Source organism: Grus americana, chromosome 14 (assembly GCF_028858705.1).
Source record: "Grus americana isolate bGruAme1 chromosome 14, bGruAme1.mat, whole genome shotgun sequence".
NCBI lineage: Eukaryota > Metazoa > Chordata > Aves > Gruiformes > Gruidae > Grus > Grus americana.
This window is the reverse complement of record NC_072865.1, coordinates 307,889-332,068: the sequence shown is the minus strand read 5'-3', so window position 1 is coordinate 332,068 and position 24,180 is coordinate 307,889. Positions and strand designations below refer to the sequence as shown.

At 40.3% G+C, this 24,180-nt stretch overlaps 1 protein-coding gene across 5 annotated transcripts in view; it reads right to left on the bottom strand.

The window, feature by feature from the left end:
• JAKMIP2 (janus kinase and microtubule interacting protein 2) overlaps positions 1 to 24,180 on the bottom strand; it is a 69,090-nt gene that overhangs the window by 10,968 nt on the left and 33,942 nt on the right. For 4 of the 5 annotated variants that reach the window (XM_054841939.1, XM_054841942.1, XM_054841940.1 and 1 more), the window contains exons 3-20: positions 22,242 to 22,739; positions 20,046 to 20,255; positions 19,050 to 19,148; positions 16,975 to 17,121; positions 15,048 to 15,188; positions 14,058 to 14,114; positions 12,083 to 12,202; positions 11,483 to 11,611; positions 10,395 to 10,478; positions 10,030 to 10,092; positions 8,355 to 8,453; positions 6,842 to 6,940; positions 6,452 to 6,505; positions 5,523 to 5,588; positions 4,609 to 4,677; positions 3,468 to 3,545; positions 2,410 to 2,613; positions 144 to 209 (exon numbers count right to left, since the gene is read on the bottom strand). In XM_054841939.1, coding sequence (XP_054697914.1) covers positions 144 to 209; positions 2,410 to 2,613; positions 3,468 to 3,545; positions 4,609 to 4,677; positions 5,523 to 5,588; positions 6,452 to 6,505; positions 6,842 to 6,940; positions 8,355 to 8,453; positions 10,030 to 10,092; positions 10,395 to 10,478; positions 11,483 to 11,611; positions 12,083 to 12,202; positions 14,058 to 14,114; positions 15,048 to 15,188; positions 16,975 to 17,121; positions 19,050 to 19,148; positions 20,046 to 20,255; positions 22,242 to 22,739 — 2,283 coding nt within the window. The remainder of the gene's footprint in view (positions 1 to 143; positions 210 to 2,409; positions 2,614 to 3,467; positions 3,546 to 4,608; positions 4,678 to 5,522; positions 5,589 to 6,451; positions 6,506 to 6,841; positions 6,941 to 8,354; positions 8,454 to 10,029; positions 10,093 to 10,394; positions 10,479 to 11,482; positions 11,612 to 12,082; positions 12,203 to 14,057; positions 14,115 to 15,047; positions 15,189 to 16,974; positions 17,122 to 19,049; positions 19,149 to 20,045; positions 20,256 to 22,241; positions 22,740 to 24,180) is intronic. The other variant, XM_054841943.1, reaches the window with a different exon arrangement.

Genomic DNA, 24,180 nt, shown 5'->3' with positions numbered 1-24,180 from the left:
ACAAATTGAAAAGAAAGCATAGTAGAACACCACCAACAGGTCCAGCTGATTCAGCTAAACAAAAGTTAATATAGTTCAAGAGAACTAGGTCATTACTTTCAAAAAAGTTGATCAGCGTGCTTCAGAAGCATAACAGAACCAACCTTTTCCTCCAGATCCTTAATTTGTCTCTTTTGGATGTCAGTTTTATCTTCTAAATCTCGGATCCTCTGGAAATCAGAAAAGAAAGCATCTAGACTAAATTCTCGGTAAATTTGCTCTGCTGAACAACTAACTTAAATGTTCCAAGTGCCAAAAGCCTAGAAATTAACAAATGCATTTCTTTGGCAGGAATAATCTTGTGTAGTACCATGACTCCATCCACTAACTCTGCCTAACCACAATTTTACCATGTGTACAACTGCATATATGTGACTGTATCCCTCAAATGCTGGAAATTAATATCAATAGTGAATCTGTTTCATATTATCTATTTTATATTAATCCTGCGTTAAATAGATGGAAAGCCTAAGATGATGGTTGTATTCTTTAGAATTACATCATGATTCATTAAGATTTCTCAGTTTGATGTGTTGAAAGAGAATTAAAGTGTTATCATTAGATCTGAAATGAGAAATGTATACAATTGTTTGTGTTTTGGCTGAGATAATTTTCTTTCTAGTAGCCAATATAGTGTTGTGTTTTGGATTTAGTATGAGAATACTGTTGATAACACACTGACATTTTTAGTTGTTGCTGGGTAGTTGATGTGTCTATACTAAGTCAAGGACTTTTCAGTTTCTCACGCCCTGCCAGGTGCACAAGAAGCTGGAAGAGCACAGCCAGGACAGCTGACCCAGACTGGCCAAAGGGATATTCCCTGCCATATAGCGCCATGCTCTGGATATAACTGGGGAACCTGGCCAGGAGGCGGGATCACTGCTCGGAAACAGACTGGTTTTTGCTTGTTTTTCCTTCTGCAGGTGTTGAGCAATTGCATTTGTGCATCACTTGTTTTATTACCATCATCATTATCATTATTATTATTATTATTACTACTACTGCTACTATTATTATTATTCTCTTCCTTTGTTATCCTATTAAACTGTATCTCAACCCACAAGATTTTTTTATTCTCCTCCCCATCTCCTTGGGGGTGGGAAGGGGTGAGCAAGCAGCTGCGTGGTGCTCAGTTACTGGCTGGGGCAAAACCACGACAACAATACTATGAAAACATTGATTTTGTGGTGAGTGGGATATATGTAACTTATAGACAAGGTGTATTTTTTTTAGCAGAGCTAGGTGCTTCTGGAAAGATTATGTAACATGAGTTAAACTTTTAGCCCCTCAGGGAGATCCCACAGAATAGGTAACAGAACTACTAAGTATGAGAAATGAGGCCTTGAATCTTGGTAGCTTTTCTCTATTTAGTCAGGGCATATGACAGCTGGCCAGCACACAGCAGAGATCCAGAGGGGCAAACCAGGAGACACCTGGAGGCCCTGGCACCTGGGGAGCAGATGACACCCCTGTGACCATCTTCCTAATTGTCTCAAGGTGAGATGACTAGCTTATGGCAGCTTTCAAACACTACCTCTTCCTTTCCTTGCCTCTCAGGTTTTCCCACCCCCACCTGCACTGAGGCTGGCTAAGAGTCATTCAAAGCAGCCAGAACTGCTGTGGCAGCGTTAGCCAGGGCAGCGGTCATGGCTGAAATCAAGCAGCTCCTCATGCTGCAAAGGCCTTGTAAGAAGAAGTAAGGGTGGACCAGTCTCAAGTCTCCAACTCAGGATCAGGCAGGACTGTGGAAACCAAGTCTTCCTGTGAACCAGAAACCCTAACCACTGGTCATATGCTTTCTCTCTTATTCCCATAAACATTTGAGTAAATTTTGCTTCATTGTGCAGCTGTCACATTAACCAGCATGCTGTGGCTGTTTGCCATTTTGCTCTGGGACCTCACAGCTTGCATAGCAGCAAACATTGGTCTTTGAACCTGAAATGTAGTACTCTCTCTCAGCAGTGAAACATAACAACTGCCCACTTTGGGCTGGGGGAGAACAGAGCAGAAGTGTCTGGAAAAAAAGCTCTCCTGTGTAACACGAGCCAGAAGCATTCATACAGTTCCTCTTGTGCCCAGTCCAATAACTAGGGATGACCATTTTATTACAAAGCTAGATTCATGTGGACAGAATTCTGGATGAAAACTTTAGTTTGGAATTTTAAGACTCAAAACATGCCAAAATAATCCTCCACAAGCTAGTATCATATGTGTTTGTTTACACAGTAAAGACACAAAGTATGGAACAACTCAAAAACCTAGATGCCAGGCTTCCTCATGACCCGGAGCTTGCCTAAATATGACCTCAGCTTATGTTCTTAGACAGCAAAGCAGAGTAGATAACGTGTGTGCTCGCTTCCTTTTTCTTACCTGATGAGCCTGCTGAAGCAGCTCCATCCTCTCCTGAAGAATCTGGCAATCATATTCTCTGCTTTTCCTCAGCATCTGACGTCTTAGCTTTTCTACAGCTGTCCTCAGCTCTTCCTGCTGTTTTTCAGTGAGTAGTTCCCCGAACTTTATCACGGTTTCTTGCTGCAAAGCATTGTACAAGGTGGCTTCAAGCTCCTGGATCCTCTGGTTGATGCAATACCAAAAGCCAGTTAGAGATGAACCATTGTTTAAAACACAGTGGGAACTAAGGGGTTGGTGGCAGATTCAGGTGCCTGCATGAGAGGTGGTCCCTGTGCTCAAGTGTGCAAAAAATGTGAAAAACAGAACTTATAAAATGGTTTGACAAAGGGATATGAACTTTTATTTTAAAACTATCTTAATATTAATTTTCACTGAAATCCCTCACTTTGTTTTGTAAGCAGTTACAAAGATGATTAGGAGTTGGATAGAATATACCTATTTTACAAGCGTAAAGATGAATATTTCACCAATTCTAAAATTTTGACCCATTGTGCTAAAAAACAAAAGAGGAGAGATTGAAGGGTCACTATCAGACTACTTTGCTCTTAATCCTGCTAATCAATAAGCATTCTCATTAACATGACAAACCAAACATGATGAACTTGAACAACTAGTTATCAGACCTATGTATCAGAATTTGATACAGCAGTGTTTATAGCAGGAACTCTTGCTTTTTGTGGCATATTGTCTTCTTGCTGTGACATGTGCAAAATGGCCAAGATTCCAGACCTAAGTTCCAGTCGGTTGCACTGACTCCAGTTGGACAAGCCAACATTAATGAGAAATATCTGCCTTTAACTGACAAAACAGTTTCAGACTTCTGCCTTTTCATGACATGAAAAGGCTAGGTGTCACGCTGAAGCTGTGCAGATTGCATGGTAGTGCATTAGAAGAACGGGAGAAAACAAAGAAAGTTACTAAGAAAAAAGCAAAAATTTCTCTTCCTAATCCAACAGGAGTCTGAGTCCTGTCACAGTGCTGGCCAATATGTGCTGTAGAATTTCCTTTGTACATACCATGTATGCTTGGTCAAGAGCTTGCTTCCTGTAGTCTAATTCTTCCTCCAAATAACCTTTTATTTTGCAAAATTGTTCCTACAATGAAGGATCATTTGGACAGAAAAATTAATTAGTTACTCAAAATACTTTGGGAAGTTTTATTAAATCAACTACAGATATCTGACTCAGGCAGGACTAGGAGACTAGTCTTCAACTTACACTCTGCAAAGTTATCAATGTCTGACTCAGCTAGAAAAGGAGGAAGGGAAAACAGCTGTGGATTGCTTTTGTATGGTCATACATCTGATCTATATGGAACTAAATCCATCATCTCTTTGTTGACTTCAGTGACATTGCTTGCCATTTTAGTAGTGTCATTTATGGGTTTCTGTGTGATTTTTCTAAAGATACCTCCTCTGGCATCATGGACAACTCCTTTTGTGCTTTCTCTTGTTTTGGAAGAGGTGTGAAAGTGCAATAAACTAAACAGGCATATTCACGTTCACATGATTTGGGGGAAGCTGCTGTGCTTTAACTTCTCAGCCTACCTTAAGCTGAATTGACTCAAGTACGGACATACCCTAGGAACAGACTGTAAAGCACTACAGCTATCCAATTCTTGTAGTTACGCTTGTTCATCTTGTAGATTAGTTCCATTAACTAGAATAAGAATAGGGTAAGAATACTGGTGCTATAGCAACTTCAGTTCAGCTGTGAATGTTTTGCCTTTAGGATAGCATGGGCTTAAAACGTAATGAAACAAAACAGTGTGATAACTCATTAGTTTCCCACATATTGGTATTGAATAAAATGTGATGCAACAGCTGATGTTTAGACTGTGAATCTTATGAGACAAAGAGTGCGGTCATTTACATCTGTGAAAAAAATCACACAGCAACTGTTGAGCTCTTTGTACTTATTAAGAAACAGTCACTCTCATGGAAAGAGAGAGAAAGTTGTCAAACCTTCACTTTCTATGTTATTCTGCTGTTGCACGTGAACCAGACTAGTAACAATTTTATGGATTCTCCAATAATCAGAGAAAGCCTGCATACTTAATTTACCAAAAGACCTTTTTAGTTATCTTTTGGCACACCAGGTAAATGTGACACACTCAGTGTCTTGCCCCTAAAATGTGTATTAAGGAAAGTTTGCTGACCATATCACTTTCCAGTTCCATCATCTTCTGATGCAGAGCAGCTTCAGCTCCCTCAATCTGCTGGATCCACTGGAGAGAAGACAATGAGAGCTGTAACCTGCTGTGTTTTCTACGCACAGGTGCAGTGGTAAGTGGGACATCTACAGCGTCTTGTTAGTCTATTTTTAGTAACCTGTTGCTAGTTCTGGGCCCTTCTTGAAGCTGTTCTCCTGTGACAGGGGCAGCCACAATGTCTGTGGGTAGCACTTGACAGAGAAGCAGCAAGAAGATCACCATTACCAGATCACTGGAAGATGGAAAAGCACACTTCCTTGGATGGACAGGGAACTCATTTCATCCCATGGATGAGGCCCCACAATGGGGCTCTAGCATCTCAAAAATAGCTTAGCTGGGTAGATGGCAATTCTCTTTGCAGAGGAGGAATTGTTGAGTAGAATCCTTGGAAGCCATCATGTTGAAAAATGGTGTGCTGCATTTGAGCCATAGAAAGTAATTTTAACCAACCCTCACTGTCTTTTTAATTTCCAAAAAAAAGGAACTTGGACACATACTTTCAGTGGAAATTTTGCATACAGATCCCTTCAGAAGCTTTGGAAATCTTAGGACTAGAAAAACCCACACTGTAACTATGGCTTAAATGTCTGATGTCATTCAGTTTACAATTTCACAAGTTTCATTTGACATTCTTTTTGTATTTGCAGTTGTTTTGACTTCACAGCTTAGAGCAGCTGAATCTGGTATTTTTGCTGCTTTAGCAAGGTGTTTGGGACTGTGCTGCCATAGTTTACTTTATCTGGGGAATCACTTCCTACACTAGAAAGTTTGACAATATTGACAACAACAACAGAGCAGAAAATTTCCAGTGTTAGATGAGGCCTTAGATGACACATGAGAAAAGCAAGCACATGATTTACCTTTTCTGCCAAGGACAATACAGTGGAAGCCTGAATTATGGCCACTTGTTCTTCATTTCTTAAATTCTGTGAAGAGAGAGCAAAGAAGAAAATTGGCAGCAGTTTCCTGCATGAATAAACATAATCCAGGCTACAGACTAGGTCTACAGTTTTCAGGGGATCCCTGTAGTACTGGGTATCCTGTTCCCATCAAAACATTCAGAGTCTGTTAACATATTAAAAAGAACACTGCTTTTGCCTTTCTGCATGATATGGACTAACTATATGTTTTCATTCCATTGCATCTTATAAGAAGTGTAAACTAAAATTAGACCTACTTGTCTGTCTGCATGCTAGTTTTACAAAGCTGAATTTCCATTAAAGCTTTTGTAAAAATAATGCTGATTTACACCATCACGTGAATAGACAATCATGATCCTTCATTTTTATTTCTTGTATACTTTCTTAAAACATACCTAATGTTGGCCAGAGATACAGGATGATCATTTTTACATGGATGACTAAAGTGGGCAGCAGTGCCCAGTTAGAAAGCCACAGGGGATTTGATAATTCTTGCCTATATATATGAAACTGTTTGCAGAGGAATCCTAGTCCTGATGAAGATGTGGTTGGCTCAGACTGCCGAACTCATTCACATGCTTTCCTGAATGACTGGAGTGCAGACCCAATTCCAAGTATCAGTGGCATTTGGACATTCTTCTCTGTCTGCTAAACTAGATGTTAAAGCTGCTTCTTTATTACTAGTTCTCTGACTACTGAAATCTCACAAATCCTTAGCTTAAGGAAAGAAACACTCCTTAAATGAATTGTTCTGATATTACATAATTTAACAAGTACCTTTGAAAATAGTTGTGATGATTATAGATTTCACTTACTCTACTGTACAAAATGCAGCTTGTAAAGGGAAAATATCTCCCATTTTAACTTACCCCATTATCACCTAGGATGTCTAACTGCTTTATGAGGTCTGGGATGCTGACATCCTGCAAAGAGAGTATAGGGTAAAGGCATGGCATGCACATTTTATCACAGCTGCAATATTCATCCCTCCTACGAACCATGTTGAAATCAACCATTTTGTTTTATCCCATGGAGATGCATCACACACTGATTTCAGTTGCCTTTGAGACAGGTTTTATCATTATGGTGAAAATTGTGAGTCCAATTCAATTGTGCCAGTCATCACACACACTTACATTCGACTGAGTTTAAATGCTTAAATTTTAGTGGAGTTCTTAGCAGAGATGAATGTAATGGGTTATGCAGGCAGCATCCACCACTCCTGTAGAAAGAAGTGCTGCCTTACAAAACCGACCTACCTTAACCCCTTCCTTCATGCAGTAGATCTGTAGAGCACTCACACCATCTGAGAATGGGTGAATCTGGAGATTAAATGGTGGGGACCGTCTCTCTCTTTCCTGATAATAAATTGAAGACACCAGAGAACATATTAGAATGAAGGAGATGCAAACAGAACTCATTAAACGCCATAGCTAATGTTTATATCATGCTTTGCAAAGCCAAGCTCTTCATTTTACAAGTCAAAGAAAAAAACATTTAGACCTAGTTTGAAAAACAGTGTGACAAGTTGGATAGGATCCTGAACTGGAGCTAATTATTTTACAGGAGGTTATTTGATGAATTATGTCAATTTGCAAATTGTCTACAGAAAGGCTGTCACCTGGCTAAGACTCGAGTGATTTGCTTAATGAAGTGTTGAAGAACTATATATTATTGTAAATATTCCCTTTAGAAACAGTATTTCACTTAAGACTACTAGGATACTCAGATTACACATTTGTTCATCCTGCTATGTTGTATGTTCTCTGGAAAGTAGTAAGTTCAAAAAAGTTGATCAACCTGGCTGTTTATACACTTTCATTGCATAAAATCTACAAATATTTGTCCGCTTTTAAAGGACCAAAGACAAAAATAAAAATTTGAAGATGTTATTTCTTATCCCTTTCAGGTATTCAGGCAAGCACAGAAGTGAAGATCAGATTTCACTTTCAAATACATTTTTGGTTTATGAACATATAATTCACTTGATCAGTCCAGTTCCATTGACCTAATGGAACTCTTGTTGAAAGAGGGGAAAAAACCAAAGCCAGTATAGTTTATAGATTAGCAGTCAGATTTTCACAGGGGGAAAGGACTTTGAAGACCCTGAAGAGGGAACTGTACCTGCGTCTCTGACTTCTTAGAGGAACACTCTACTCTTCAGCTATTAGAGATAAAAGTACGCTCAACATTTATTTCTCCTCCAAGACCTGCTCAGGTTCATGGAAAAAAAACAAGCCAAAACAAAAAAACAACAACAAAAAAACCCAACCCAAAAGAACACCTGGATGTCTACTCTCAGGAGAGATCTTAGCTGTGAATCAGGATGCAGTCCTGAGGAAAGTACATGAGGATGGGGTTTAAGCCTTGCTTATTTGTTTAATTTAAATGTAATTAATTTCTGTTGATTTTAGTAGCCTCCAGGCCAGCAATAAGAACAAAGCATGTTGACAACAGACTGCTCCAAAGTACTAGAAAAACCATATCCACAAGTGTGGTAACCAAGAGCCACACTGACATCAATCAGCTAAGCTTATCTGTGCACACTGAGCACCTAGCTCAGAGAGAGGTGAACCAGACAAGTATGGAGCTTGCTATTTCCAGGATATTAGAGCTGACATCTTCAGCTCACAGTTGAAAATGCAGGGCTTGATTTGTTACTGTGTTATATCACTACAACGCTGGTGTAAACACTTGATTAAAGTTGGTTTCCAGTGCAAGTGCACTAGTTTAATTTGCTACCAGCTCTACTGTAACAAGCTTATCCATCACCTCCAGCTCAAGGTTGCGGAACTCCAGCAGCTCATTCTGGTCTCGGGCATCCTGCAGCTCCTGTTGCAGACGGTTGTTTTCTGTTTCCAGTTTCTCTATCTAACAGAAATATGTAAATTCAGGATCTGTGTGACTGTTACAAGAATCATTCAATATTTGGTGAGTAGTAGTTGAGGTAGCATAGGCAGTGTAAAATCCAAACTCTAGAGATGATTCACTGCTTGCTGGTTTACCTCAGTGAGTCTTTAGTTCACAGGTGACCTTCTGCTCATCAACTTCCTAAACATCATAAAATGCTTAGGCTGGAGGTTTTCCTAAAAGTATCCAATCCTAGTGAAGATCAGTGGGGAAGTTAACGCTACAGAGGTGTCAGGTTAGCTATTAGATTAGTCTGCATTAGCTATTAAACATGCTTGCTCTCATGGTAGAGCACTGGAGTAGATTGTCTGGGGAGGGATGTGGAGACATCTTTGTTGGAGGAGTCTGGGAACAGGTTGGATAAATGTCTATCAGGATTGACACAGAAACAGCTGCACCTGCCTTGGAGAAGAGCTTGGGCTAGATCAGAGATGCCCAGTGTGTAGTACATGAAGCACAGAAGGCATGCAGCGAAAGCTATCTTTGTGGAGGCAGTTACCTGAGCAGCCATCCCACCCTGTGCAAGCACTTGTGTGAACTGCACGGCAAGCATCTCCACACGAGTAGTTGTGTCAATTAGCAGATAGACTTAAATACCACCCATTAGCCAACTGTCTATAGCTTGTTTGTTGTGGACAACTCCACCACTAGCTCCTCAGCCTGCTCTCTTCTGCAAGTCTCCGGACAGTGCCAGGACATGTATTTTGCAGTCAGTATTTCTGAGTAGGGCCCAGACAAGGGAGCACGGTAAGACTGAGGTCAAGTGAGCCCCCATGGGACAGTTTGTCTGGATGGGGAAGGAAGGCACAGGGCTGGAGACTTATAGGTGTGTTTATGGAAGGGGAGAAACACAGGCTAAGAAACCTCATCTGGGGAGGTGAAAGATGGCAGGAGACGTGGTGCTGGGAGTTCTGGCCTCTCGCTGATGGCAGTCATATGTACGGCAACTGCTGTTACTGTTGGTGATATGCAAGCAATGTTGAGGTCCTTTGTATCCTTATATTCCATGATTAAAAATATATGCATACAAACATACAAATATATATACACACACACATACAACAGGTGATATTCCTAAATGTACCAAGGGACTGAGCAGTACAAGTTCCACTGATCATAAGGACGACTTTAAGCCTTTAAATACATACAGAATGCGCAGGGACTAGGAGTATGAAAGGGTCCTCCTCTTAGAGGGTGACTGCATTTCTACTGCTGTTTCACACCCAGAAGCTAAGCTCAAAACATCCTGCCAGCACAGCAGCAGACTTTTCAGTGCAATGCTACTGGAACACAAAGGTCTGCACCTTGGAGCCAGAACGACAAGTAGAGCTTCCAGCTCTCAGGCTGGAGCTTGCCAGCAACAACAGTGCCTGAGCAGAGCTGGAGAGGGCTTGTCTTTCCATATGTTATCCTGTCCATATTAATCTATGCTGTTCTATCCTTATACTACACCTATAAGCACCAGGCTACATCCAAAAAGTGTATTGTAGGATCCACATTACCCTTCAGAGCGGGCACGCAAAACTTGGGAACATACCTTGTCTAAAAGCTCTTGGTTCCTCTTAATGAAAAGCTGTTTGTCTTCCACCCAGTGTGAGTCCTGTTGGATGAAGCAGTACTATTACAGAATAATCAAATTCCATGAGGTTGGGCATGTTTATTGAAAATTTGACCCACTATATTCAGGCTTTAAAAACCTACAGGAACAAGCTGTCATTTACAGAACAACAACATATTAGTCTACCAAGCTGTAGCAAGGCTTCTGAATGCACTAGATCCGCCTCTTTACTGTACAGTGACATTACATCTCATGGAAGTCTGTACTGAAATTGTGCTAGGTATTTTGTAAGCAGAGCAGGTAACATCCAAAATAGGAAAAGAAAATACGCAAGAAGTGCTTACCTGCCCTTTCTGTGCCAAAGTTTTCTCCAGATCTTCTATTTTGGCTTTATATCTCTGGACTTCAGCTTGGAGCTGCTCCTGAGCCTGTTGAAGTCAGGCAAAGCATTAAACAGTAACAAAACCAGCAGTGTGACCGGTATTAAAGGAAACCAAACACAGCAGAGTCTAGGTTTATGCTGTTGCTTCCACTCAGTGAGTAACCGTTACAAAGATTCTGTCTCAGTGACGTTTTGTGCCACCCCTCAGATTGGCATACAGACGACACAAGGGAACAGAGTGGTATATCAGCCCCTTCTCCCCACCCAAGCCTATTATTACCATGTCTTGTGTTAGAGTAGCGAAACACAAGCTCAGGTATTCGGGATGACAGGCTTGGCTCAAAGACCATAGTAAGGGGCAGTCCCTGGATTGAAAAAAAGTGCTTAGTAGATGAGAGTGGCAAAAGGAAGTAGAAAGAAGTAATTATAACTGTTGGGGTGTCTTCAAGGACTGACTCAACTAAGCGTTAAACAACCTGGTGTGATCTCACAGCTGGCATTGCTTTGAGCAGGAGTTTGGGCCAGGGACTGCCTGAGGTCCCTTCCAGCCTGAATAATCCTATAATTTTATTAGAGGGGCAACATTTTTAGCCTTGGAAGGTTTACTGTAGTCTGCGTCACATTCAAATTTGAATGTGGTTTGCATTTCTCTGTTAGAAACATTCAGGTGAATATTCCTAAAGTTGGTGCAATGTGTGTCTTTGTGAAAACCCACAGGCCTCCATTTACCTTTAAAATCCAGCCCCTTCACACCTGGGCAAAAGACGAGAAAACCTTTGTGATTCTGTGCCAAATTGCAGAATTACCTGCTTTGGCACATCTGCCTAACCGCAGAGTTTTCAGGTTGAGGTGGAAGACAGCCCCTTGTAAACTGAGCAATGTGTCCATTTTTAATTGTCACTGTCTTTCAATGTACTCAGCAAATTGGTGAAACGGACATCTCTCAGTTGTATGCATGTTGTATGTAACTCCATTCCCTTGTATGTCACTTCAAGGAGCTTGTATGTCCTGATAGCAATGAAATGCTTTTACTCTCAAACAAATACTGACCTTGGCTTCTCTTTCAGCATCTATGATGCCTCCTGTCTGCTCCTGCAGTAATGCATACGCTCTCTGCAGGGCCTGGTACTCCTTTGTCAGCTGTCGAAACCGCAGCTCTGATTCTTCTGCTGCTAAACCCTGAAGGATAAGAAAGGACACGTCTAAGCACCAGACAGGAGAGCACTGCCAAAGCAAAGAATGCAAGTGTGATCTGTTAAGCACAACAGTTTGTTTACAGATCTTGATTCAAATAGCTTTTTTGGTGAGGTTGCTGTGATATGAAGTAACAAGAATGTGGAATTTATACAGTGTTTATAGGTCTTTTAGCTTAAAGACATGTGACAGGTTTATTTTCTTGAAGGGGGAGAGGAAAAACATCATCTCAGATTACAATGAAGTCATAGCTGTAGACTCTATGGACTAGATCTTGAAAGAACCTCTCACCATTTCAGTATATCAGTAACCAAAATTGAGGCCAAACTTAATAAAGAACTTATAATTCAATATGCATGATAAAAACCTAAGTGTTTTTGAGACCCTGGCCACTTGTTTTAGAAGTCAATGTCTCTTGAAAACTTCTCCTTGCCCATGGAAAGAGTCAAATCTTACCTCATCCAGATCATCATCTGGGGTTGCTGGTGTTCTGTCTGTTCTATATGAGGCCACAGAGGATGTTTCAGAGTCCATGGAATCATCATCATACCCAAAAACTGTATCCACCACATGTCTCTAAAGAAGGGAAGACATGATTTCTGAATCTCCTTGGAAACAGGTAGCACGAGTTTCTGATGGGGGGGGAAGTTAGTTCAAAATCACATTGCTAGTTACTTAAAAAAGGCAAGACATGAAAAAGAGCAATGGGCAACTCCTGCATTTATCATCTCCAAACAAAACCAAAGGGTTTGAAGATTAGGTCTTGTACTGTGGAGAATGAGTTTGCTGACTAATTTTTCTGAGCTGAGGATCTGGCTCAGTCTAAAACTTGGAAAACATAATGGGAGCAGCAACATGCTAAAGGAAAAGTCTCTGCGTCTCTTTGGCAGGAGAATTGTTTGTTAACCCCAAAGCTGTTCAGAAGACATCTTTCAACATGCAGACTGGTGTGCAAAGATAACACCATAAGGGGCTGGAAATGTGTGCAGAATAGGGAACCCTTCTTCTTCTCTCACTGACACTGCTGATATTTTTAATATCTCAGTGCTTCTCTCACAGATATTGCTGTTGGAGTGAGTGAAAGCTATGCTAATACAAAACTAGCGTGAAGGAACTTTTAATCTCGCACATCTCTACAGTACTATAGTAACTGCCGCATGTTGTACAGGATTGCTCACACTACACAATTTGGTTGTATGCCTGACACCTCACTATCTCCAATCTCAGTAACTGAATTAAATCAAATGAAAACTGTGAGTCATGTCCTATGAAGGTATAGATGCTTGACCCTGCGGGCTTGGCTTCAGAGTACAGATTTGAGTATTTAAATATTTGGCTTATGAATAATTCTGCAGACAAAATGATCGATGAGCTATTAAGATGCATTTCTGCTTTGCAACATTTTTCACTTTTGCTGACAGGTTACAACCTTCTAAACCTGGCATTTGAATCACACAAAAAACATGTACCAAAGATGCTGATAACCTTTTGCATATATTATCTTTTTTTGTTCATTATTTTTCCAAGTGAAGACAATAGCTGTATTCTCCCATGTTATAATCTCTGGTTTAAAAATAAAGTTGACTGATGAAAATACTTTTTAGTCCCTATCTCCCAGTTACGTCCACTGTGTATTGCTTCAAAACCATACAGAAACAAAGTGACAACACATCTAGGATTTACTGGTCTGAAATTCTCTGTGTGTAGGAAAGTGTTGCATTACTTTCACAGGACATGGCTGACAGACTAAAGGATGTCCTTGGAGGGCAAAGAGCAACCAAGCTCTGTTTCCTGCACAGTATTTCCACTTTCTGGAGGTGGGAGGTGTCTGTTGCAAAGTCATTCTTCACATCTAGCTGATAAAGGAGCTATTTGAACTACTACTGACTACTCAGCTCTAAAATTGTTGTAAATTATACCAGCTTTGGTCTTGACCCAATTCAGGGTAATACAAGGGATAGCCAAAGGACTGTGGAACTGAGCAGGAGAGAATGAAACTCAATTTCTCAAGGCAGAAACTTCCACTTGAAAAACAAAGATGCACAAGGATTTTCTTTTAGCCCATATGTGCTGTGAAAAATAGATAGCAGAAGATAGATGGGAAGGTCTATGGAAATGTAAATACATCTCAGCCTAATAGATCTTGAGACCAGTATTTATAGAAACCAGATGGGAGGAAGATTACTATTTGGGGGGGGACGGGACATGGGGATGACCCTCATTTTGCTGAAAATTAAATAGCTATGCACCTTTAACTGCATTTCAAAGTGGACTTAAAAAGTTCTCCCAAAGTAATTAAGGTGTTTATAAACCCAATCACTAAAGCAGATTGTTATAATCTGCAAAGCTCTCTTTAATCAGATTGCTAAAGTGTGTTTTCCTACAGAGCCTACTAGCATTTTCATAAGCTAAAAACAATTTTTCCTCTTACCTTAATTGGCTTTGAGCTTCTTTTATGCTTTCTGCGACGAATGAGTTTCTCCCTGTCCTGGAAAATAAGATTAAAAAGTTACTCTCTCTTCTCGTTTGCAGTTGTAGAAGGCCAAATGTACAGAGAAAATAAATCATTTGGCTTCCACCAACTGTGCATATGTTCAGACAGGAATCTGATTCCAGGTGGAAGGGAGGATTCATATCCAAATCTGTATGTGTGTCAGCTGAAAACCACTTGAAGAAGGGAAGATGGCATATCTGAAAAAAACCCCTTGTTGTGCAGTTGCCTTGACAGGCTGTCGAACGACAGGCACTGATGGATTTCTTGTTAAAATCACTGGGAGGCCTGTTGTAGGGGACTGGTTTGGGCTTTGTATGAGAGGCTGTCTGCCTTCCCTGCAGAGGGGATGCTGCGTCAGTCTCAAAGTCATTAAATGATGGTAGTGTTGATCTCACCACTCCTAGCAATGATGTCTTAGAAGAGGCAACAGCCTGTTTTGGAGTCCCTTTCTCTTTCCCCTCAACATCGTAATGCAAAGTCAGCTGAAAAAGGGATTGTCAGTATTAAAAGACAGAAGAACTAGTAAACCACTGTCTAGCAGCCCACAGTTTTCCAGCACATGATACTGCACTATGTGCCTGCATCTTGTTAAGGAAACTTTTTAATGGTAGCTTAGTTACAATGGTAAAACAGCTTGGCACAGCCCTGCCTTGGGAACATGTAGGTATCTTCCCAAGCTCCATGGTTCTTAGTCTGCATTCATTTCCAGAGCTCAATTCACACACAAAAGTTATACCTTTGAGTTGTAGGGGCTGATGCCCCACTAGAAGTTCAGTTAAATTGCACCCATACACACCTACATGTGAAAATTTGCAGGTGTTAAGAGATATGATATGAACCCTCAGACTTTTAGTTAGAAGAAGAAATACTATCAGTGGTGAACTGTACACAGGAATCAGGAATGATTTCCTGGTGCTCTGGACATACCCTTGTTAACTCATCAATTATGTTCTGTTGTTCTATGACCTGAAGCTTTAAGAATTCCGTTTCTTGTTCCTCATTAGCCTGATCCAGGTCATTGAGAGATCTTAATTTCTTTAGAGGAGGATGTGATGTAATTTTTTCTCTCTGTGTTAAGAAGAAACATAAAATAAGATCCAGCAGTTAAGAGACAAAAAGACCATTTTTCAGTTAAAAATTAGGCATTACCTTTCATTTAAGCTGTACAGCCCTTTAAATATGCTTCAGCTACACCGTTTTTATAACTTTATTAATACCCATCAGCACTTCTTAACAATAAAGCAGCACAGCAAGGCTGAGTTCTTCAACCAGAACAACAAAGCTTTATCTATTTACTTATTGTGTGGCAATACAGCCTCTACAGCAGCCCTTAAAGGTCGTATACCATAGCTCTTCCTTTGCCATGCATCAAGATGCCCCAACATGTGGCAAATATAGTTGAACTCCCAACCTGTCCATACCTGCCTGAGTATGCAAATAGTATCTACTCCCATGACCCCATGCCCTTACTGATACCCACCAAATGACCATACATGATGAGGAGATGGCTTTAGTCATGTGAAAGACATGCATCCAGTCAGAAGAGGAGGAAAGGCAAAAAATATGGTACCATTCTATTTTAAGTAGAAGTCCACATCCTGCCTGTTCCTGAGCATATGTGGGAGAAGGGATGGCTACAGCCCATGAGAATTACTCTAGTCACCCACAGCTTGCTAACTTCTATCATTTGGGCATCTGTAGTGTAAAGAGCAGATGTCAGGAGAGCTAAGTTAGAACATACGTGCTGTGTGCACATATATGCACCAGTAGCACTGCCCACTGACATCTAATGCATACAGATTCCCAAGTCCCTTCTCTTTGCTGTGGGAGAGCCCAGGGGGCTGTGATCTGTACTAACACAGCTGTGGAAGAAGAATTCTGATCCGTGACACCTGCAATAGGTTTATCTGTCTTCTGGGCATGGGTGAATTGCAGAGTCCTAAAGTGGATTAACCTCGTAACACTAAAGCCTTTTTTCTATAAGACAAGAAAGTGAATCCGATTGTCTCATCCTAATCAGCAGGAAAGCTGCAGCCATTGCAGAACAGTCAGTCTGCTCAAGATGAGGAAAGTGGCTATTGCAAGCCAGAGACAAGACACACAAACACACTTAGCAGGGGAAGCCTTCTCAACCTGCCAGCTTACATCTGGCAACCCAGAACTTCCACCTAATTTTTTATTAATGCCAAAACAACATCAGTGCATGTTTAGGTACTGGATTCTGACTGATATTCAGGGCAATTCTGTTTGAAGGATATACAGACATAACTGCTGATCCCGCTTCATATAGCCCTGATATGTGAAATTAATAACCCTAGTCAAATTTATAACACTACCATTCTCCCTTTCCCATATCCATCTACCATGCATATCTTTTATGGAAAGAGTGTACATGCTCAGTGGCAGAGCAGAACTTTACTTTGCCGTCATCAGCTCTAACAAGAACATGTACATTCAAAGATGAACATCATGCTGGCTGAAAACATTGCTCTTAGCAGCTTCCTTTTTGAGTTCCAGATGCAAAATAGAACAGTGGGATATGACTCCATGATACAACTTTTTTTTTTCTTTTTTTTTTAAGCAATTGAAACTCAATATTCTAATGTTGGGGATACTATTAAAGACTGTGAGTATGTATTTACTTAAATATATTGCACACGTATGCATAATGTACAAAGTTATATTATGTAAGTCTATTATATACAGACCTAAGCATGGCTATATCTTATCAATATATTATACACTATATACAACACATTTTCTCTATGTATATACATGCATACGCTATGCAGACGTGGCCACCGTAACAGACATAGATCACACAGTAATCCTCATTTTGCTTTTCAGTACCAACCATTTCTATATTTTCTTTAGTGACTGCTTTGAGTTTATCTTCCATGCGCTGCAAAGACTGCATAAGTTCATCATTTCTCTTCGTGAGGCACTTGTTCTTTTCCAGAAGAGGTTTACATTGTTTCTCAGCTTCTCGGACACGCTTCAACTGGATTGATAATAGCAATTAATAATTGTAAATAATCCAAATAAAAAATATTTTTTCTCCCTCCTTTGTTAGAAGTATTTTTGTTACTTCCCTGTTGGACTACTGTCCCCGTAAGATGTCAAAGTGATCTAATGGAACTGGTGCTTACAGCTTCCATAACTTATTTTATCTGTAAATCTCAAAGCATAATTCTGCACATCTGTTTCCAAAAGATGGCTTTATCTATGGGAAAACTCAGACATAGAGATGAAGCAACCCAACACACAGGCAACTGCAAAGCTGCTACAAAAGTCTGAAATTACCTGTGCTCTATACACAAGAAACCCACTGATTTTCTCATTGAAAGACAGATTTGCATAGGTACCTACTCAGTCTGGATCACAGCAACATAGTTGTAAGCCTGTTTCTTAATGCCGCACAGTGAAATACTTGTGCACATGCACAGTGAACTTTGTTTTAATCAACAAATCACGTAACATTTAAACAACAAATCCCATAAGATAGGAAGGTATCTTAGGGCATGCTTGGAAGTTCCAGTATTGGTACAACTAGAGTTTTAACTAAGATCTCTTCCTCTGAAAGATTAGTTCCATCCACTAATACCGAGTGTTTTATAGGTATAATTTCTTGTTCTAAGGGAGGACAAAGAAGATGGCACATGGCTGTGGAAAGCCATCTTTGTGCCCAGATGATCTACCTAACAAAGGCACCCTCCCAGTTCTGCATTACTGTTCATCACTGGGAGGTTCCTGCCCCTTGCAGTTCTGCTGAGGAAAGGACTGCAAGAGTTTTCTGTAGCTATCAAGGGCAGTTAACCACATTTGCTTACATCATCACGTCATCTTACTAGACTATTTAAACTAATCCAGTGATTTTGTCTGAAGCAGGTTAGCAAGTACCTGAAGATCCCTTCTGCTAACAGAAAAGGGGGGAGCAGCCAGGAAGTGATTACATCTTTGATCAGCACAGTCGTGGGTAAAACAACCATTTGTCCTACCCTAAGAATTAAGTTGTTTGTTGCTAGGCCAAATGTATCTTAAAGTGTACGGTATTTCCAGCAGTACTCCTGGTCACATTTAACAGAACGTGTTCCTTGTAGTCACATTGTGCAAGATAAAGCTTAGAAGCCTTTTATTTTTTCCTTGTGGCTGCATATTTAATGACATGCAACAGCTAATCAAGCTGACTCAGCAGCAGACTCCAAGCTAGTCAGTAGCACAGAAATTTGGGGCTTGAGAGCTTTTCATAACCAAAGAGACACACATGAACATATTTGCAATTTGCAATCTTGATAAGATTATTTTGCAAATATTACATTAAGAACATTGAGGAGATCTAAGCCAGCTAAAGTGATATGAAAAGAGAACATTAGGACTCCTAGCTCAGGAATTAAAAAAAAAAAAAAAAAAATTCTAGAGTTGAATTTCACTACCCTCATCCTTAATCACAGAAGTAGAAATATGGAGAGGTTAAAAAGCCAGGGTGCTGACTTCAACACACAGGTATCACCACCTAGGAGTAAATCAGATCAAGGGATCAATTCTCTGTTGTCCATTCTCCCTAGATCAGATACTTAACTATTCTGAACCTGGACAAATACTGGACTACAGACATTATTTCATTTACAAGGTAAGTCTTACCATACATTGTTTATGCTCAAAAGGTCAAGAAGGGAACATAAGCATTCATATAGAACCTACAAGCCTCTTTGCCTCAACTTCTGTTGTGATTTTGTACTCGTATAACTTCAGCGAAATTACTGTTTAAATCTAGGATAAAAAAAAAAAATCACCCTCTGCCTCCTGAGTGACTAGACTGATGGATGGAAAAGGCATATTCATCACTGGCTATCACCCTTGGATCCTCCTCCCTCTGCCCTTCCCTATGGCTCCCAACCTCCTCTGTCTGACAGTGCAAAGCTCACACACCAGTTCATTTCGTTCATCAACAAGCAACGTGTTCCTGTCTTCCAGCTTCCGGATTGTGGCATTCAGCTCTGCTATCCTCTTCTGGTTTCTGCGCAAGTCCTGTTCATTGGCAACAACATAATACAGTTACTGATTCTTTTCAAAAGACATGCTTGGGAAAAGAATCCTAAAAAACTACACAGCACTCAACTTAAGCTGTCATCATCATGATGAACAAATTATATTTATGGATTTTTTATAGTATGTAACATGCTGGCAAATATATATTTTTGGAAGAAAGTATCTGGTTTGGGGGATATTTTAATTGAAAATTTTCAGCTGTTTAAAAAAAAATAAAGAGAAAACAACCAAACAGATGTCAATGTTCTATTATGATGGGGAAGAAAAAACAAAAAGCTCAGAGATTCTCATGTTTATTGCCTTTTCCTATACATTGCTTCTATATGCTGCGCCACTATGTCAGGTGAAAAAGGACATCCCTTTCAGCATCAATTGCATTTACTTTCTTATTCCTCATTTGTATATGTGTGTATATATATACACATTTGTTGTGTAAACATCATATATTTATTCACACAACCAGTGAACTGAATGCTTTGTGAATGACAGCAAGGGCAGTACATGTGGAGAATGAGAAAGAGGAGGATCTCCTAAGAGTCTCCTGCATCACTCCTTCCTCCCCCGCAGCCTTCTCCCTGCCAATCTTCCCAATTCTGTCTGTTTTTGAGAATACATGCTATCCAGGTAGTTATGTTCATGGAATGAATCTTTCAAAGGGGCACTAATTATTTAAGATGTTTATATTTGTAAATACAGCAACTGAGGAAACAGCCCAGCAAAGCTTTGTCCCACTAGCATTCTCTCTGGAGAATCTATGGACATAACTGCTCTGTAGTGAGTAAGAGTGGGAATGTTTTCCCAGTGCCTGAGAAAATATTTAAGCAAGAGAAACACAGCCATGTTTCTGTTTTGCAGGGGCCAGTAAAACCTGCATACAGGGCTGCTGCAGTGCTCCGAACCATCTCCGGCCCTTCCTGGGATCTCTCTCTTGGGACTGCTCATGTTACATTCTGCCTCCTTCGCCAAGAAGAGCTGTTCATCCAGAGCTTCCTTCTGCAGCTGCAGCTTCTGCACATAGCCTGTCTGTGTCTCCAGTTCTTTCTCCAAGGAAAATATGATCCTGTCTTTAGCCTTGATCTCGTCCATCTGAATGAGAGAAACACCAGAACGATATTACTGTGTAAAGGCAACAGCATTTCGGCCTACTCCAATCTAGTAGTATATGATTTACTTAATAGCAGTGTTCACCACTTAAATCTGCTATATCATACTGCACCAGGCTTGTAAAACAATACACTTTGAGGTTTCAGCCATAACTGTATGCTGGCACAGTAGCAGATTCACCAGCGTTACACAGAGTGAAGCCCAGGAACTGAGCGTGGTGTGATGTGTTAATGGCTAACTGGATGAAACGTTCAGGCTTTGACATTGCGTTTTGGTCAGGTATTTATACCAGTGAAAAATAAGTATAAACTCTGACAAGCCCAAAAAGTTTAGACTAGCTCCTGCTTGTGTAAATGGAGCTACATTAGCTGAGACGGTAGAGGTTACAGTCTGATTCTCACAAACAGAAGATCTGTGCTGACCTGGTATTTCTTAAAGCTAATCGCCATGTTATTAATCATCTACTGAGTGCAAACTCAAGGCTATTCATTTTATTGTTACTTCATTTCTGCCTAATATCCCAGGCCTATCCAAGACAAAAAGAAGTGCCTCTTATTTCATCTCATAGCAACTTTAAGAATGATGGCCGAGAAGAAAATTTTAGATTAAAACTTAGATCAGTCCATACAAGCCTTGCAACCATAAAAATTGATACAAAGCTGCTAACATCATTGAGCTCAAGAAAATTTGGTGAACCAGAATTTGCAAATCACTCTGACAAAATAAAAGTACTATTATCTGGGAACGATATGAATCATTCCCTGAAAACAAAAATTATATCTATGCTAAATTTTGCCTGAAGCTGCCAAAGATACTTCCTGGTCTTGCAGCTTTTTACGCTCGCTGAAATCCTCCACAAAGTATTTTTCAAACAAGTAGGGCTAGCTTCTGTTCTCCATTAACTAGATGTCACTCTGATGCAACTTCCTCCACTCTGATAGCAATAAAATGGATTTAGCAACCACTTGTATAAGTCAGATAAAAATAATTCTGGACTTGTTCATGGTTCTTATGCAAGTAAATAGCCTTCAAAAAGCCTTTCATCAGTTGATAAAGGTAAAATCATACAATACATAGGTGGAACCTGAGTTGATCTTAATGTTACTAAATGTCTCAGTTTTATCCTGAATTCCACTATAGTTCCTTTTTATATTAAACCCCTGAAAAAACAGATCCTCAATTTCAGATGAGAAAAAAAGAAAAGCAGTTTGTCCTCATGGCTACACAGAACTGCAAATGGGAATCAAAATAACAGGAAGGGTCAAAATTCAGAAGGCAGATAAGAAGAATCCACCACTACTAGTCTGCACTATATTATTGAGCATTTTAGCAACACAAGAATATACTTCCAGTACACAGATTTTGAATTGGGGAAAACAAACAAACAATCATTCTTGACAGTTTAATTTACCATTTATTTTACTTAACTGTCAAATCTTGAATTCCAGTTTTCAAGCCAAATTTTCCACTCCTGCAAGCAGGTCCAACTCCCTGGATGACAGGGAAACATGGCAACTTGGACCATTGCTGACATGGGCCTCATTTTGTTCATTTTCCCCAGTAATTACTGAAGGCTATGCCAAGACCAAACCAAAAGACATCTCCCCTCCTGCCATGGTTTCATGTGTTTAGGATACCACCACAAGGGCTAGAGAAACTAACAAACTGCAAGTGCAGATGCAAACACTCTTTTTCTAATATTTGTATTGCACATGTATTAGCATCTCAGCAAGACAAATCCTTACGGACTAGGCCAACCACTCTCTTACTTTAAGGTGTTAGCTGCCATCACAGTGGTTGCTCTAGCCAGCTCACCGTGATCTATTTACTGCTGAGAAACAATGGTAAGAAGTTTGCTTTTGCAAACAGAGGTACATTGCAGAGTTCTGTTATTCACAAAAACTAAGAGGCACAAGAGACAAACTCACTACAGCATAAAAGAACACATGAACTGTTTTGGTTACTGACCAGGCGGCGAATATCCCTTTCACTCTCCCATTTGATCTTGGAAATGGCTTCCTGGTGGGACTGATGCTCACTCCGAAGATCCCCTGCCTTGATCTTATCAGCTTGGATCATGTTGTTAAGGGCCTCATCTACCTGCTTTTTGGCAGACTTCAGTTCAGTAATTTCCTGCAGAAGCTTAAGGCGCTCAGAGTCAAACTGTTTTCTGGCCTCTTCACGAGCCTCAATAGTCAGCGCTGTCCTTACTTTATCACTGCTCCCATCCCGCAGCGCGCACAGCGCTGACTTGAGGCGCTGGATTTCGCTGTCTCGGACTTTCACCATCCGCGTCATCTCCTGCTCGTGCTGTTTGATGAGGTTCTCCCTCACAGCCTGCAGCTCCTTCATTTTCTCCTCATGGAGTTTTGCTTTCAGCTCCGTGATCTGCACCGTCTGCTTGCGCTGCTCCACCTCGCGGATACGCTTAGTTTCTTGTGTCTTCTCTCTTTCAAGTTTAGCAACCTACATTGAGATAAAATGAAAGTCACCTGCTACCAACATAATGTTATCAAAACAAGCTCACCCAGACATACAGTCACGTCAAATTGAGGAAGACCCTGCATCCTCCTACAACAAAATATGGGCCAACTCCTGAGGCATTCACATAGGCAGACGAGAGAGAAGTGCTTGCCTCTGTATGATCCCAACTGAGGTAAGGTGCAAGTCTGAAAGTCCAGGAAACATTTCATCTTTTACAGATGTTCTTACCCATACATAGAGCTTTAATGGGCATTTGTAGTCACTTCTTAGACACGTATCTACAGAAAAGCATGCTTCACTCATTATTATGCTTATGGAACAGCTAGCTTTACTTAAAATACGTCCTTTGCTACTCTTTAAAAATTATTGTTAATGAAGTTCTTTGTCCATTGCTTTGGAATCAAAGTTACACAGCAACCCACCAGTCCTCAGTACACTTACACTAATACATATACCTTTAGATGCAACTTCATACCCCTGAGCAATTCCACAGTAGAAACCTGTGTGAATCTACACCAAGAGAAAGTAACGGATAAGGAATGGTTTCAGTTCAAAGCAAACTCGGTAGGTTTGTTATTTACAGTGAAAAAGAATGTGGTTCCAAAGATTGTTAAGAACTTCCTTGTTAATTCCTTTTTAAATAAAGACCACAAAGAACGAGGAAGAGTGAGCAAACCTTTCAGAAAGAAAAGCCAGAGGGAAAAACAGTAAATATGAATAAGCATAGTAGTAGGGTATCTGAAAGCCCTCCAAGAGACACTGGTGGTCCAGTTTGCAGGCCTAACTGATTACTTGGAGAGGATTTAGTGAAGGTAGGAAGTGCTATTAACTATATGCAGAGCTGATTGACATTCTTTTTTCTCCCATGCTATCCTCATCTTATTTCAGATATACCTTTCCCAAAATAAGCCATTAGAAGAGTTTGAAAGCATACTTTTTACTCTGGTTTCAATAACCAAAGTCATTCTGACAAGTAACAGACTCTAAAAACGAGAGGCATCTTCCTCAGAACACTCCATGGAAAACAAATCTGAAAGATTCTCCTAGGACACAAAAAGCTTTTCAAAGCGAAAGTATTCAAAACATGTTTTTTAAAGGTGGTCTGCACTTGCAACTGCCACTGACTTCTCCAGAGGACTTCAGAGGCTATTGATACAGTAACTCTGTGTAATAATACACGTCATGCAACAAGATTTTGCAGCCAGGGACTAAAAAGCAGATGCTTTTAATCACATCTGTACAATTCATGTGAGATATTAAAATGCCTTTACTACATAGATCACTTCTGATAAGAAAGCCACACATAACCTTAGCCCCTCAGCTCCCAAGTCCTTAGGACAGGTTTTTGGTTTGCCTTCACTCCTTTTTCATTCTAGGTTCATCCTTGATTTTGAATACTCGTGACTAAAAATGAGCCTGATGG